We start from the raw sequence: 17,297 nt of genomic DNA, 5'->3' as shown, positions 1-17,297 counted from the left end.
GTGGGAACTGGCTGGCTATCTGCTTCACCACCGATGGCACTGGGGACTGAGGGGACGGAGGGGGCTTCACAGAGAAACTCTGCTGCTTTGGGAACGTCGGCGGGGGAGCGGGACTGGGAGGGGCTGGGGGCAGTGGGGGCACCTGGGGAGAGGTGACACTCGGCTGTTTTTTTATTGCGAGGGGCAAGGGAGCTGGCACCGGGGGGGGTGACATGTGTGACCCCCGGCGACCCCGCCTTCCCACCAGGCTGTGGGGGGAGAGCTGCCATGACAGGCTTTGGGGGAGCCTGGGGTGGTGGCGGGGCCGGCACTGGAGGAGGAGGCGGCGGCAACAAGGACGTGGCAGTGGCCTGGCCTATGTTTGGTTGAACCTGATGGATTTTGGGGGGGGGGCGGCGGCGGCGTGAACTGTGGCACAGAGGGGGCACAAGGTGCCGGCTTCAGCTGCGCCATGGCCGAGCCGGGTGTGGGGGGAGGCGGGGGAGGCGGCGGGGGCGGCATGACCCCGTTGGGGGGCACCAGTATCTGCGGCTTTCCTGAGGGCGGGGGGGGCGGGGGGGGCTGCTGTGCAGCAGGAGCTTTGGAAAAGGGCCCGCCGTGCTGGGCAGCGTTCTGCAGCCTGGTGATGGTGCTGTACTTGACAAACATGGTGGCGGGTGAGCCTGCAGATGGGGCGGCCTGGCTGGGGAGGGGCGGGGGGGGCGGGGGGGGGCGGGGGAGGGGGAGGGGGAGGTGGGGGGGGCGGCGGGGGCAGCGGAGGGGACGGCTGTGATGCTGTGTAGGGGGTCGCCACTTTTGTCTGTGGGGACACAGGAGGTGCCGCAGACGCGAAGGGCCGACCTGCGGGCTCCACACGGGCCTATGGGGAAGGGATTTTTAGTAGAAGTGGAAAGGGAGAAAAAGAAAAAGATAAGAGAGAGGGAGGGAGGGAAGGAGACAAAGAGATTATAAAGTCAAGGTCTACATGTGCCTGTCATTACAAATTAAGCGGCAGATTACAGCATGCAGGAAGCATTAGCAAAACAACGCAGCAAGAGCCGGTTCTGCGCGCTGAGAAGCCGGGAGCATGCAGCCTGCCGGGCAGGCGGGGGGCGGCGGGCAAGGCCAGCGCGGCCAGGTCTACCGGGCTAGGCTGAATGTCAGGGAGGAAACAACACCCCAGCCGTGTGGCTTCTGTGGGGCAGGCAGCTGCGCCCAGTGAGAAGTGCTGGCCCTCCTCTGGGCCAGTGACCCAAGGAGAGCGCTCCCCAGAGCGCCACAGGCCTGACAGAGGACGTCAGGCAGAGCGAGAGACTCCACGGGCATCTCCTCAGCTCGGGAAGACTAGGGTTAAACCATACGTGCCTCCCAGAGCATTTGCCACGCTTTACATTGGTTAGCTCAGGCCTTACACTGCTCAGTGTTACAAAACGCAGAAATCCTGAGCGGCTCCAAAACATATGAAGGGCAAGCTCTAAGCAGGAATACTACTGAGATCCACCTACTCCACATGCTCTGACATCCAAGACTGGCAAGGAAAAAAAATGAGGAAAGAGAGGGAGAACTGAGGTTTCCTAGGAAAATTTTCCCAGAAGGAAACGTTTAGAAATCTGCAAAAGAAAGTTAGATTCTGAAAGAAAAGCTCTACATGCAACTATTACGTTAAGCAGAAAAAGAAAGACAGGGAAAAGCTAAGGGAAGGAGCAATGGGAAAGCCGCAGGCAATGTTTTAGTCTACTGGTTGGGTTTTGCTCAAGTTAAAATTGGTTTTCTAAACCTGTAAGCCTACATTCCTGTTAAAAAATTAAAAACATAATTGCATTACTCAAGTTTACAAACATCCTCCTAATACAAAGTGGTTTAGCTACAAGCCAAGCTGTGAATTTCACAGTGCACGGCACAGAACCCAAACAAGCGTTAGAAATACATCACCAACATAGCAACTGACCACGCTGGGCACCTATGCTTCATTAGTAGATACTTTGCCACAAGTCAGCCCAATTACGCTCATTTGCACTGTATGAGCAGGTTTGCGTATCACTTTGTTCTAAACACAGGTGCACAAAGTTTCTCTATGGGCAGAACACCACCAAAAGAATTAGAATCAGAAACAACAAACGGTGATTTACAACACACATGGGGTGTGCCTTTACCTGTCACATTAGGTCTAGAAAGCAGGAGTATAACAGTTCTGGAGCTAAATCAAGGTGTTCACATAACAACACAGGAGAGAAATCTTGATCTCTTGCAAGCGTTAGTCTGTAAACTGCCATTCCCCCAACCACTCAGGTTAATAAATTTCCAAGTAGCACCACCTGACCTTAATTGTGCCCTGTATAAGGCACCACGGGTGTGCTGACCTTAGCTGTGCTGAGCTTCGCTTTTGACACCTGAGACAGCAAAAGGCAACAGGAAAAATAAAAGCGGCATAAAACAGAGAGGGAGACGAAGGCATAACAAAACAGCTATCCCTGAATGGCAAGACCCTGGAGAATCTTGAATTCGTCACTTAGAACGCACACGCCGTGAGCACACGTGGTGATGCCTGTTGTCCCATTTGAAACAACGTGTTCAAAACCTCACAAGCAAAATTAGACATAACGAGATCTTCACTGCCCAACTGTGAAGAATGTGAACAGATGAATAAAGTATTCTTTGGGCAAACAGCACTCTTTCAAAATATGGAGTGGACAGAATACCTGCATTTTGGGAAGCGTGGGGGTTTTTAATCTTACATATATTTGAAACAGAGAGGAATTTTCCTCATATCCATTGAAGACAGTCATTTTCACAGTGAGCAAATTAAACACTCAGGACAGGGGAAAAAAGAGTACTGTGCATCTCAGGAGGGGAAGCCCCTCCCATCTCCACAGAATCAAATTAAATTTCCACAGCCAGAAACATATTCAGTGACACTTTAGTTTACAGAACCTTGAAACAGACCATTGTCCTTGTTCATCCTTAAAACAATGTGACATGCTTCTGCGATTCGCGAAGAGGTACTCATTGCATACTATCAATTCGTATTTATAACATGCATCTTCATGACTACCTGGAACTATCAGAAACGCTATAAAAAGAGTAGTATATATTTTTTAAAATAACTTTTTTGGGGTTTTTTTTAGCTGTTTTTCCTAAGAAAAGTTTTGGCAATTGGTCCGTTTGCCATTTCTTTTCCTACGGCAGTTACTTTTGGACTGGTTAGCAAATTTCAGTCAAATACAACAGACAGAAATCTCAACACATTTTCAACTTCAAGAAACTGTTACGAAGTTACTGGCACCCGGTAAATGATGGAGAAGCAGGCAGAACGCTGGCTGAGCAGCCAGCCTCAGTGCCACCTCCCTGCTGAGCCAAAGCACGCTCCCTTCTGCCCGGCTGGCGGAGGGGGATGAGACAAGGATGGCACGGAGGGAGAGAGCTGTTGCAGATCGGGGAGAGACATGCTGGACAAGTCTCCATGAATTCTGCCACTTGCAGCAACCTGCCCATATGAACTTCTGACGTCAGCTCTGTCACCAAAGCACTGTGGAACAACTACTTCTGAAATAGCTGTTTGGAGACTCATCTGCCTAAACCAGCATGTCTCACAATCACTGCAACTACTTTTTCATGTAAATTACAATTTTTTCAACACTGTCGTTTCCTTTCTTGCCACACAGTTTAACATTTTCCACTGCCAGTGTGATTTATTAGTTAAATTCCTTGGGCCAGACCTGTACAGGATAAAAAAGCATGTACTGTAGTTTCACTGAAGGTGAATTTGTCACCAATTTACTCAGAATTTTTTAACATGGCTCTGAATTATAATTTTACACAGTTCATTTAATTTGGATTCTTTGAAAGTTTTAGGGCAATCCATTCACCTGTGTTACGCACCAGGAAGAGAAATACACCTTTTCTTGGATTTGTGCATAGGAAAAAATTCCAACTGAAGAAATCTTGAAACATGGATGGGCCTCAACAGGGAGCAGTCCAAATATTTTCATTTTAAGATGGTTTTAATCAGATAACAAAAATTCTTGGGGTTTATTTAAATGCGTAATTGCCAGCAGCACTACGGAATTGATAAAAACAGTGACCCGTTTGTGGTAAACTTTTTTCTAAAACCTCACAGAGAGTTTAGTGGCAAGATTTTCGTATTAAACCCAAACCTTTAGGAAACAGTAACGTTACAGTTCTCATAGCACTACTCTTCCACCTCTGTTGGATACATGCTAGACAGCCTCAAGTGCCATATCCTTCTCATCTACCCCGCTTCTGCAGAAATGATGCACCCTGTACACATACACAAGCCATCTGCTGATGAACATGCACCAGGTGTTGCACTCATGCAGTAGAAAAATTTGGATCACAATTTAGCAAGCTACATTCCTGGGCTGAGGACTACATTACTATTAGAATCAGACAATTTCCAAGCCAGCAGGCACTCCAGAAACATTAAGAATCCCAAAGAATGCAGCCATGTCAGTTTTCACATTGTGCCATATGTGCTTTCTTATTTGAAAACATGATGTTGCGTTTTATTTTTAGTTACTTATCTGATGCACCAATGTCAGTTGTAGTGCCCTGTGGGTTTAGTTTTAAAAAGTCTGCTTCTTTAGCTTGAACCTGAGGTCTGGGGCAGATACAGAACTGATAGGAGTAAAGACAGCTTCTCACAGCACCCTGCCAGTGTACTGCCACATGTAGCTGCCGCAGTTAATACTGACGTCACGGCTGTTCAGGAGCCTGGAAATACCTTTGCGCCTGACAACAAACCAGCTTAAGCGGCAATCCTGCTGCGTTTGGAAGCATTCTCTGGGAACTACACCAGTCAACTACCACAGAAAGGACAGAAAACCAACAAAACCATGACAGACCTGAGCCCCACCTTCAGTGAGTTCAGATCTTCTGTAAACTCTCTACCAGCAACAGGAGATACCAAATCTGCCTCAATCCACAACTGCTGTCAATTTTAGCACTTTTGCTTTGACCATATCTGTGGTTACTATTTCCACTTCCACTGAATATAATAGAAAATATTTGCGTAAAAACTACTGGAATACTTCTTAAATGGATATACCTGCCTTCAGGTCTCAGTTATTCACATCTTTACAATGGAAAGATGTGGCTAGTCAACTGCAGGAAAATCTTAGTGAAAGAATTTCATTCAACTTGTTAACAGCTGATCTTTTTATTTTGTCTTTATTCAACATTATTGAATAGGATTCTATGGGAAGGGCTGTATCATGCCTTCAAAGAACAGAGGGCTCTGTGCACACAAATAACAGCAAGAACAGAAGGTTCCCAGGCTGAATTCCCTGAAAAAGTGATTCCTGAAATAACAATTATATGGCAGTGTATGTCAATAACAGAGAGTTAAAAAAAAAAAGAAATCCCACTCAAGACAGAGGTGGAAGAGGTATCACTCTGTCTCGTACATTTTGTTGGGCGTTGGTTCTCAAACTAAAGTCTTCTTGTTACCTTGCTGGATTCCTCCAGTTGAGTGCCTCGTTTCCAGGCCTCGGAGAACATGGAGGTGACAATACTTTGGGAACGGACATGTCCAGCTGGCTGCGTGTCAGAAACTCCACTGTCAGACTGATTAGAATGATTTGATTGAGATTCTGTTTAGAAGAAAGAAACAGTTAGCATATGTTTCTGAATTTAAGAGTAGAGTTGGTGTGCTTATAATGCAACCCTGTGTGATTTTAGTGGTCACAATCATTAAACATGTTATCCCACCAAAGGACATTGTTCCCACTAACCACTGCATAAGCTCTAGCTCACATCCAGGCCCATTCTGTCTGGAAAACAAAACAGTGCAACAGATCCCTGGTATTAACCAAATCTGAAGCTCCATAAAGATGACAGCGTGTCAGATACGCTGCAAAGTAAAAACACACCACAGTTGAATAGGTTCTGAAACACTGAACCACTCCTGCGCTTTGGGAAAAGCCTCATTTCATGCAACGCATGCAGTCTGCTCTCTCCAGCATTCCTTCCCCGCGCAGCCTTAGAAAGACACTGGACATCGGCTGAGGGCAGGCAAACCATGCTAGCCAAGGCAGCGCTCTGCTTCCGCCTGCTCCATTCCTCAAGGGAAGAGAAGGAATGATGCACATCCCACAACTAGTGCTCTGGGTCCACAGGGTATCTTGAAAAGACAACAGCAGCAACTGCCAGACCAATTTATCCAGCCTGGTACCTGCTTTCTGTGTAGTCCCAAGCTGTCCTGGGGAAAAATAGCATCTAGGCACAGGCTGGACTGCAGCTCTGGCAGAACATGCATGGCTGGTGGGCTGTGGCTCAGCTCCTCACAAGAAAAAAAAATTTATCAGAAAAACACCCAGCTTGGATGGAGAAATTGTCAGTAACTGAAAATTTAGCACTACACCTGGCAAGCTGTGCTACAGAGTTGAAAAATCACAGTGCCTTCCCAGTTTGGCTGAATTTGCTTGGCTCATTCTCACAGGCTACTTTCTGAACCTTTCCACTTCAGCAGCATTACTTCCTGACTGTATCTGTGACGGACAAAACCCTTTCACACAATAGCCCGTTTTCAATGAAACTTGCCTAAGGGTTCAGAGTAAGCTGGCAAAGCGTCAGTCAGCTCTGAACAGTGAAATGAGACTACACAAACCATTCATCAATTTTTAAACTGTTATGCACTACAAAAAACCAGTCCCAGTCCTGCTGAGAGGTAAAACGGAGCATATTACTGCAGGCACACAGAGTTTGACAGGAACAGAAACAGTATTTTCAAAGTTTGTCTCTAAAGAGATTGTCTGGATCTTTGCCTTTGGACAGGGAGTATTCCTCATTATCCAACTTCAAATATTCCAGTCAACAAAAGCAGTTTAAGAGCTATACACACACGCTTCATGCACCATTAAAATATGTATTTGATTTCTTTTTTCAAAAAGGTGAAGACAGATGCATCAGGAATTTGAATGAAAGTTCTCTCAGCGGCAGAAAAACATTCTTTTTCAAAGGCGAGCAAGAAAGTTCTGTATGTTCCAAAACCATACACCGCTGCAAGTAATATAATAAAAAAAGTTTTATAAAAATATGTTAAATATAAAGTCTATGTTTTGGATTAAACATAGCATAAAAGACTTTGGAGAAATAGTCCATTTCCTGCAATAGTCTCTCCTGAGGTCTCCAGATAATGGGTAATAACAAAGGTAATTAAATCTTTCTATTATGACACAGATCACATTATTACCTGGCAAACTAGATGAGCTGGAGCCTGACTTGATACTGGAGCTAGACAAGGAAGTCCAGTCATATGCAGATTCTGTTCTCTTCAATGCTTCCTGATAGTTCATGTATAGTTGCTTCCCGTACTAAGCAAAATGACAAACACATTTAACAACTCTATATAGGCTGTGTACCCTTTTCAGACTGTTGAGCTCCACCTCTCTCTGGCTTCCCTAGTTCACCTTTTCCCCCCCCCAGAGAGAAACAACAGGCTCTGTTAAGGAACTCAGGCAACATTGATTGGTTTATCCACAAACTGCTGAAAGAAAGAAAACCAGTTTATGGTAGAAGAGACAGCATCAAGCAAAAAATGGGGCAGTGAATAAACTAAGCCAACCTTGGCATCTTAGAAAACAGTTCTGTTTTCTCAATTCTATTTTCCCATAAGCCTTCCTTTTAATATCTGTAAGGGAACTGGTTAAAGTCTAGCCGTGTCAGTTAAAACTTCCTCATGTGACAGATGTGCAGCAGAAATAAGAAGAAAGGGCCCAGTTACTGAATTATCACATCAACAAAGCCTAACCGTTCTGCCAGGTAATGCAATATGTAAAGAGGATTGTACCTTTCACATTCAGAATAGTTAAACAGAGGGTAGTTTGATTTAGCATGTATTTTGCTAGTAACTGTAAATGGTTTTACACAGATAATCACAACAACTCATGCCAACAGTGCAAGACTGCCTAGAGGAGGTTACCTTAGCAATGCGGATGCCATTAATCCATTGGTGTAGAGTTCTTACATCATCACAGCAAAGATACTTGATATACTGGGATTTCTTCTGGATCTGAGGATGCTGCAGAAAAATTGTTAATCCTCATCAATATTTTAATAGCTAGGAATGCAAGGAAAGCCATTTATCTGTTGAGGTCTATACAGACAAACTTAATGCTGGAAGCTCTTCAACAGTAGTCCGCATCTGAGCCCACTTAAAAATGTTTGAGAGTACTTCAGGAGGTGGCAGTGGGGACTGCCTCACACACAGACTGGCACCGTGTCCAGCATGCACTGACTTCAGGTTTGAAACACTAAGAAAGGGTGAATCTTTCAGTTATTCTTGTGCTGTACCTTTTAACCAGCAGTCTTCTGCACCTGTAAGGCTCTTCAGAGACCTTCATATTTTCAAGCCAAGTGGTCAGAACAGTGTCAGCTTGTACAAACCTTTCCTAAACACAGGCAAGAGACTGCCAAAGCATAAAGAGTGGTCTCCTTTCACTGCTCTGTGGGCTAACTCACCACCGAAGGAGACCACTGATACTTCACCTTCATCTCACACCAAAACAAACTGGAGCGAAAAACACACACTGGTCTTCTCTGCTTTTGTATGGCTTGAGTGAGACACTACACAAATTGTTAAGCACAATCCTATTTTCAGCTTGTAGAGCCTTCAAGGCCCCCACCCTATTGACTATCATCCAAAATACCTGCTGCTCCCACATGCACATATAAAAAAAGAATTTATCAATCCAGCAGTCAAGAAAGAAATGGGTATTTTTAAAATATCAGACAGTGGAAATTATTCTGGATGGATTATTCAGTTGTTTCCTGTCCATGCTGTAGAAGTCATGTGTGTCTCACCTGTCCAGACAACGCTGAATACTCAAGTTCTTATCATTCCCTCTGTTAGCTTACAGTTCAGTGACACAGATGCTAGATGATTGTAGGTATTTGTTTTTACTGAAGACTGAAACATATCTCAAAGACCTTTTAATCTCTTTTCAGAGTATTTTCTCCTGTTGGCTTCCAATGAACATGATAGTCCAAAATGAACATGAACATATTTATCTCCATAAACAGAACATAATAACTAATTTAATGATGACATTAGATAATTGTTTTCATTTTTCACTACCAGCCTCTTTCACATACATGTTGTATAACAAAGAAGAGTCTACAGAAGCACAAAAAATTACTGACTAACAAGCCATCTTTTTCCTGGACTTGTTCAAAAATTTGGCTATATAGAAATAGAAGAACCTCTCAGAAATTTAATATTTAGGACCAGGGAGCTAATATTATATACTAGCATACAAATGTTATATTTAAAAACAGCACAGCATCTGTCTTGTACAGTAAGGTTCAAGATAAATAAAGGAAGCAAACATGCAAAGACAAATCCATTTTGGACTTCAGTGAGAACTGGCCTTTCAGTTTGTATTTGCTGTTCACCTCTCCAAAAATATGTTCGTGTTTTAGAGATATTTCCCAGCTTAGTGAATCTTTGTGGCACAAAACTGAGTTTCTATTTAAAAAAAGTATGGCTTCTATACATTGGTACTAATATAAAACACTGATATAACACTTTAAGAATTGAGAAAGGCAGAACTCAATCCTGCTTAATATAGTAACTTGGTATTCATCAGTTTCATGCTAAAATAGCAGCTTCATTTTGTGTTAAGTTACCTGACTAATGCTACTCCATTCATTTACTAAAATAAAGGGACAATTTAGACATGTTAGACTTGGACTGTAACATTTTCATGTCTTTATGTACAGAATGGCAATACTAATTTTTTTTTTGAAAAATCTACTTAGATAAGAGATTGGTTTACTCTGTGTGGTCAACAAATCCCAAAAAATAATTCATTGTTAACCTGTTCAAATGATGTGGATAGAAAGTTATATGTAAGAAATCAATTTACTTCAAGGAATTTATACATACCAACGAACACTGGTATTTTTGCTTTTAATTGCATTCAATTAACGGTGCCAGTGACCTAGAAGAACTGGAAATATTTTTCATGTTTCAGCTGTATCCTTTCTCCCTTAATATCATGTCCCATATTTTATATTCAGTATCTACCTCTCAGTGGGTCCAAATGCCTGTTGCCCTGTCTGTTGAAAGATGAAATCTTCTTTTCACACAGTGGACAGGCAGCCACACAATCCAGGCACATAAACCATTCTGATTTACTGACAAACGCAAAACCACATGAGCTACAGATCAGGGAATGTAAGAGGTCAAAGGAAAAGTGTTAAGTGCAGCTATAACTATCTCTTGGTACTTGCACCATTTTCAAATCCATGAAGACACTTTACTTGCTGTGAACATACTGTGAAAACCTGTTTTAAAATAGCTTTGTAGCTAGCTATCTTGCAGGAACTGACACCATTTTGAACACTGTGTGGGAGTTGAGAGAGACTGGGAGAAGAGTTGATGCAATTTAAAATAGCCTGAAGTACTCACGTTATTAAGCTCACAGTTTAACATCAGCTCACTGCTTTTGTAACATTTTTTTCTACCGGGTCTTTCTATCTGTCCTTTACACTCAGAAGTTTCTTCCTTTACAGCACCCCTTTTCCCTCAGGTTGGGCAATATGGGTAGACCTGACTCTTTAACACCAGTTTCTGCACAACTCTGGACCTACATTCTGAGAAGACAGCAACTTCCTGAATTAGTGTTTCAAGGGATATTATCTCACTGAACCTGAATAATGTATAAAGTTGCCAAACAGAAAAAGAGTTTATTTACTGTTATGTTTTAGAGTATGATCAACAATCATATGATGAACAATTAAATAGACAGACTGGGACTCACCAGTCTGGAAGTAAGACAATGTTTACACAGTCATGAGGAGCACGTAGAACAGGCAACAATTGTTCACTAACTGTTCACTTCCTATACAAGAACTAGAGGAAAATAAAATGGAAAGCCACTGATGGTTCAGAACAAGTACAAGAGCGTACAAGTGTACCCAGCTGCTGCTGCGTTCTGAAAGTTTCTTGGAATCCCGTAAGTGACAAGGCATACTCAAAGAGTCAGACTGCACCTAGGGCTATCAAACAGCCAAGATCCACGCCCTGGCTCCCCAAACTTCTAAAGGCTGAAAAAGTATTCTATGGAAGTATCACTGCAAGACTGCCCTGTACTTCTGATTTTTCCCTAAGCAGCTTGTAAAGAAAGATCACTGTCAAGAGAGAAACCTAGAGTGCTAGATCAATTCAGTAAAGCCATTCTGCTGCAGCTCTTTGCGATCTTTTTTCCTTCCCCACCCTGCAATCCACATGGATCTTCTGGCAGGTGGAAGAAATCTGTCAGCTTGATGTGGAAGTGATTCATAGCCATGTCTTCCCTTTACACTAGTCCCCACACGGCATTTTCTCATGGTTTTTAATGTATTTCTGTCAAGGAGGCTCATTACAACTGCACAGAAAATGCAGTTAAACATAGCTTTCTCATTGTCACTGTAACTTACGGCAATTTACTTTTCTCATGTGCAGAATGAAGATAATTTAGAGATTTGCCCTGAAAACTGACAGGCATAGTTTTCCAATTGTTGTATTACTAGAGGAAGGGTATTCTAAATTATAATCTCTCAGAAGATTAATATTGTGTTAATCACCTCTTACAATTAGGAAGTGTAGTCAGTCTAAGAGACTAAGGTTAGTATGGAAATGTTTCAAGCCCCTTAATTGCTCTTTCAGTATGAGAATTTTCAGAACAATTAACAAGTTACCTTTAGCACTAAACAATAGTCTGTAGGTGCTTTGTATTTGTTCCGATAATCCTGTCCATAGTAAACACTGACATGATCTAGCTGTAGAAAGCACACAAGATCCCGTGAGACCTATTAAATAATAATAAAAAAAAAAGTAATTGACAAAGTATCTTTAGAAGAAAACCAGACACTGACAAAATCAGTCTAGTGTTAAGATCCAATACTAACATAACATCTAGTTAAGGTCTAGTTTCAATCTGATTTGAAAACTTGCAAGAAGGAGATACAGCCATGCATAAACTCTTGCATTTGATGTTCATTTTTAACCAGGATATCCTTTTCCAAATTCACTCTGGTTTTTTTGTGGTTTGGCTGCATTTTGCATTTTGACAACATTTTACATCGGACTACTAAAGTTTATTCAGAGTTGGTATCAGGAGAAAGTAAATAGGATTGGCTGATCATTAACTTTTTAACAGCTGTTGGTTACATTTTATTTTGGTAATAATCAAGGTGTCCAAATTCCAGTGTGACTGTGAATAAAATTGTAATGATGTTTGGCAGCGACTGAAGGATGCAAAATTTCAACAGGCTGTATTGCATATAGATTGTTCTAATGAAGCAAAAGGCTGCGGAGAGAACACGTGAGATGTATTCAGCTCTAAAGGGAGCTGCTGCACCAACAGAGATTTCCTCTTCGCTGCCAGCTGTGTGGGAAGTGGACTTCCTGTACGGGGGTACGGTTGGTGCTGTCAAGACTGATGCGTTTACAGACACCTTCAACTCACAGTAGCTCAGCCTTGAAGCTATAAGGCATTTGTAGCAGCTTTCTGCTTACTTTTTGTTACGGATACACACAGAACAGAAGTCACACTGAAGAAATGATATTACATTTATGATTTCCAAAAATGTAGCACAAAAAAGTAGTCCGAAAAGAATCTCGTTTATATGAACTAAATAAACCAAATGAAACTATGCAGACTGATTGCAGAGTTGGTCTGATTATTCTGTGATTGGCATTTGCAGTGCAATTTGGTCCTTCATCTGAATTCTACTTGAGCAAAAGACAGCCTCTTAACTCCACCAATCATTTTTCCTCAAGTGTCTCTAAACACCTTAACCCCAGCCTCACTCAAAATGCAGACCCTTGTCTTTTTGTATTTTTAAATTTGATGTTTCATATCAAGTGCCACCACAGTAATTTACACAATATTCCCATGATAAAGCTGCATTTTTAATTCAGTGATGTGGCACTAGGCACAGCAGAGAGAAGCCAAAATTTAAGGCCGACTCCTGTGTGCACGATTTGCCAGCAATAAACAATTCAGGAAAATTGCTTTAAAACAGCATACCTTTGCCTTCCCTTTAGGGACGTAATAGATTCCAGAAGCTCGAAGAAGAAAGTAACGTTTCTTCCAAGACTTCTTACCATCCTCTTTCAGCCACAAAACTCCTTCAATCTCTGGCACAGTTACAGAACTTCCACAGAAACATTCCTGCCAATAACAACAATGGTTTGAGAAGAGAGAAAAACAGAATATACAGCATGCAGTGGTTTGTTTTTAATGACTGAAGTTTTGATTCTTTATCTAAGGAATGCACATTTTTTCATGCAGTGATATGAATTAGAGATTAACTGTAGAAGCTATAAGGTAATTCAGACAAACACAACAGGGGATCTTAGAATTTTCTCAGTGCAAGTATGACAACAAAAATATTAGCAGCTACTGTAAAGATTTTCTAACCGCTGATCAGTAACAGATCTCCCAACAGCTTTACTGGCTTTAGTCACGAGGTCACCTTACAGATATAGTCTCAGAAGTCTAAGTATACACAAAACCTAATTACATATCCATCAGATACATCTATAATTCATTCCATATACTTTTCTTGCTACCAATTGCCCACGGTACAACTTCTGTTAAGGTTCTATCTGTGAAAAGCTAACAGAAGAAAACAAACACTTTAAATACAATCCAGATTAATATGCAGCACAGATTTATTAGTAACTGTACAAGACAGAAAGGATTAGACAATTACAACTCTCTGCATGTCACTGCTTCAGGCATCTTTTTTTATCCACTATACTCACACGACCACTTACTAAAACCCATATTAATAGTATACTAAAGAGCATGCATATGCTACTATAAAGTTAAATTGTATTTAGTATAGTCCAAAATTAAATACCCAAAATATTTACTTTTGTGTTAACTACTGAAATCATAATCATTGTTCTGTGGAATCAATCAAACAGAAGCTATGACACTTCAGTAGGGGTACATGTCTACAAACATGTCACAAATCCATTCACTTTCCAGCTTACAGAAGCTATGTTTGCTGTTTGATTTATTTGCTGCAGACATTTTTTTTGTCCTTCGTTCTGTAACCTATTTCATGTGTTCAATATTAATTGACTGCCTTTTCTGTCACTCATTTTTTAAAATATAATATTTGGTTGTTTATTTTAAAATGTAATTGAAACCATTTTTAACTGCTTTGCTAACTAACAAAATTTATAATATTAACATAGACCAGTCACTGAACCAATTCCATAGAGTTCTGTAGAGAATAACAATTTGGAGAGTACTCATAAGAAAAATCTCTACCAGCACAGGTCAAAACAACAAGTGACAGCTGTGCAAATTTCAACTGGTTTTAGCCAGCCATATTTACAGGTAACCTCATTTTGATTATCACTGTGTATGGTATTTTAGTTATTAAACAAAATAGAGACACATTTTTATTAATGACATCTGAAACAGGGTAACATTAAAACAGCCATTTATCTCAAAAACGGAACACATTCCATTCACAATTGTTCCGGAATTACATTCAGCTCCATCCATCAATTTTAATCACCACAATCTTTTAGACTTTAGCTTCAAGCTCTGAAATGACCACTATGCCCTTTTTGTTTCGGCAGCCTTACCTCTAGCAGCACCTCTTTATTTCTGTCCGCCATCTCAGAAGTTTCTTTCTTCCCCAGAAGATAGTTCTGTAACAAGAGAAAGCTTAATATGTCTATAGGCATTCTGAAATCAAGCCAAACAACATTTCTCATTTACCTTTCTGTAGCAGCAAGAAAAAAACCCAGCAATTATCTAAAAGCAATACACTAACTTAAAAAAAAAAGTTGTAGTCCAATTGAAACTACCCGTTAGACTGCTAAATAATTCATGGAACTAAGTTATAGCCACCTCTTCCATAAATATCAATCAGTCTATATTCATACGTAACAGCCTTATAACAACGTTAACCTGGCTTTCCACAAAATAAACAGCTGCCTGGTACAATGCATCCAGAGATAAAAATACTATGAACTTCAAAACCCCACAATAAAAATATGTAAAAACCAGAGATCTTTACAATTGTTACATACTGCCATTATTTATGTGTTCAAAGAAGCACGCTCAGAAGCAATGTACTTCTTTCTACCTTGCCCTGACAGCTTTGCTGAACAAAAATATTTATATTTTCATGAAGAATTACTAAATACTCCTTGTCTTCTAAAATGAAGACATATATATGCATATATGTATAATAACTATGCATAGGTACTGTCTCTTATTATAAGTTTTGTACTCTTCTTCAGCTTCGAAAGAACTGGGACAATGAAAATCTTCCTCTTACTAGGAAAGACCCCAAACATACTCAACGAAGTTTAGCCAGTTCAATATTTTAAACCAAAGGGAAATATTGGGTTCATGCTGGTACCTCATTCTTGATGACAGTGCCTACCATATGTACTGACAGTAACTATATCAACTACGTGCTTCTGCTTCATTGCAAAACACTTGAAGACGACCTGGTTTTCAATTCTTGCTTTAAAAATAAATAAATAAAGTACACAGACGGTGTCCCAAAGGATAAACATGCAAAACTGATACTCAGTTTAAATCCAACACATTACCACATAGAGGCCATACAGATATAAGAACAATCTGTGACCCCAGAGGGAATACATTAGGTAAGAACTGAGAGGTCAAGCGATACCATATCCACATATCTCAATTCAAATTCTTCAGAAATCACCTTCTGCTTTTCTGTTTCTTTTCATCCACTCCCTTACAATATGGAACTGCTGCCAGCTATCAGACCCGTAGCTACCACTTGATAGATGAGGGGCCTTTGAGGCCATCTGAGAGAGAAGAGGGGCCTTTGCTTTCCTAGCCAGGAAACAGCAAACGCAGGTGAATAGGGGCAGGTCCCAGCTTCCACAGGGAAGGACAGATGCTCTCTTCTCTTCATTTGCCATCTGGCCATGGAGTAGCTATTCTCTTTGATTTTCTCTTCCCGTTACATTACTAAAGCAATGTAAGAATGTACACTGGAGAGGCATTACTATTAGCGGTATCTTTTCTCTTTGCATATTTACGTATTTGAACAGCACTAAGTATTGGTGTAAATGCCATGAAACTGCTTGCCTTCACCTCCATTAAAACAACCCACAAATACATTAGCAAAAAGATTGTTTCAGCTCATAGTTTTCTGCTAGGGACTTGATTTTGTGCCATCCACAATGTCAATGCACACGGTGCTGAAACGTGAAAGTTGCCTGACATTTTAAGACACAGGCAAGTATCAAAATAAAAGTATGGAAATTAATGCTGCCAAAAAAGTAAAAAACTGCAATCAGGTGTGCATCCTTGCATGCACACATGCATTCATGTTGATTCTCAGGCTTACCTGGGGATTCTTGAAAAGTGCATATTTCTCTATGCGTTCCACAAACATTAATTTGTTTTGACTATCTCTTGTCCAGTTCAGAAGATTTTCAACTAAATTTTCATGATCTTCAAAGATCCTTTCTGCAGCAATAACAAGGGAGCAAATACATTTGAATCTGTCACATACTGTGATAGAAATTACTCTGCAGTCAAATCTGGGAGACAAGGCATATATGTAGAGAAAACACAGTTCAAGGCCTACTAAAATGGGGAAGAAGTTCATACTAAGAAATGTAAAGAACTTAGCCAACTTTCAGACATGCCTGGTTAAATTCTACATATACACTCACACAACACATTCACTTCTGTCTCTTCAGGCGTAAGTTCCATCAATACATGAAGTATTTTTCTTTTTTTTTTACCTGACAAAGCCTACCATCCCACATGAACACAGCAGACTCAAATGACAATATTTCAAAAGTTTTAAGTACAGATAAGAAGGTTATCACATTTTTATGTACTCTGGTCCACACAATCCTGGCAGGAATTTATTAGGCCGCTTTTTCAGCGCAGAATTTGGTTCTACATCCCCAATCACTATCTCACTCGTAAAGTATCAAAAAAAGTAGTAAGACAATAGTCAGAGGAAAACAAAATAGCTCTGAAATGCAGAATACCCAGTTAGTGGGGGTATTGTAGATGTCTGAAAACTGACACTGTCTATTTCTTACAATCTATCTCACTGACTTAATGATGAATCAACAATGGCTTCTGAGAACTCTTGAGTTTTGACTCTGTTGAAATAGTTATCACTAGTACAAGATACTGAAAAACAGGCAAAAGAAGAGGGGAAGAAAAAAAAAAGAGTAAAATTTACTGAAACGGTAGAGAAATATCTTAAAACCCTTATTCTAAAATAAAGAAAAATACATCTTTGAGAAACCATTAGACCAACTTTCTCCTCCT

At 40.9% G+C, this 17,297-nt stretch overlaps 1 protein-coding gene across 1 annotated transcript in view; it reads right to left on the bottom strand.

Moving 5' to 3' along the window:
* The window catches only part of RAPH1 (Ras association (RalGDS/AF-6) and pleckstrin homology domains 1), a 97,656-nt gene that overhangs the window by 7,131 nt on the left and 73,228 nt on the right, over positions 1-17,297 (bottom strand). Inside the window, 11 exon segments of the mRNA XM_056350486.1 lie at positions 2-214; positions 216-392; positions 394-711; positions 713-859; positions 5,446-5,588; positions 7,190-7,310; positions 7,919-8,017; positions 11,680-11,790; positions 13,014-13,157; positions 14,594-14,659; positions 16,351-16,472. Of these exon segments, the coding sequence (XP_056206461.1) occupies positions 2-214; positions 216-392; positions 394-711; positions 713-859; positions 5,446-5,588; positions 7,190-7,310; positions 7,919-8,017; positions 11,680-11,790; positions 13,014-13,157; positions 14,594-14,659; positions 16,351-16,472 (1,661 nt within the window).

Source organism: Falco biarmicus, chromosome 8 (genome assembly GCF_023638135.1).
Source record: "Falco biarmicus isolate bFalBia1 chromosome 8, bFalBia1.pri, whole genome shotgun sequence".
NCBI lineage: Eukaryota > Metazoa > Chordata > Aves > Falconiformes > Falconidae > Falco > Falco biarmicus.
Note: the sequence above shows the minus strand (reverse complement) of the source record. Positions and strands in the feature narration are given on the sequence as shown.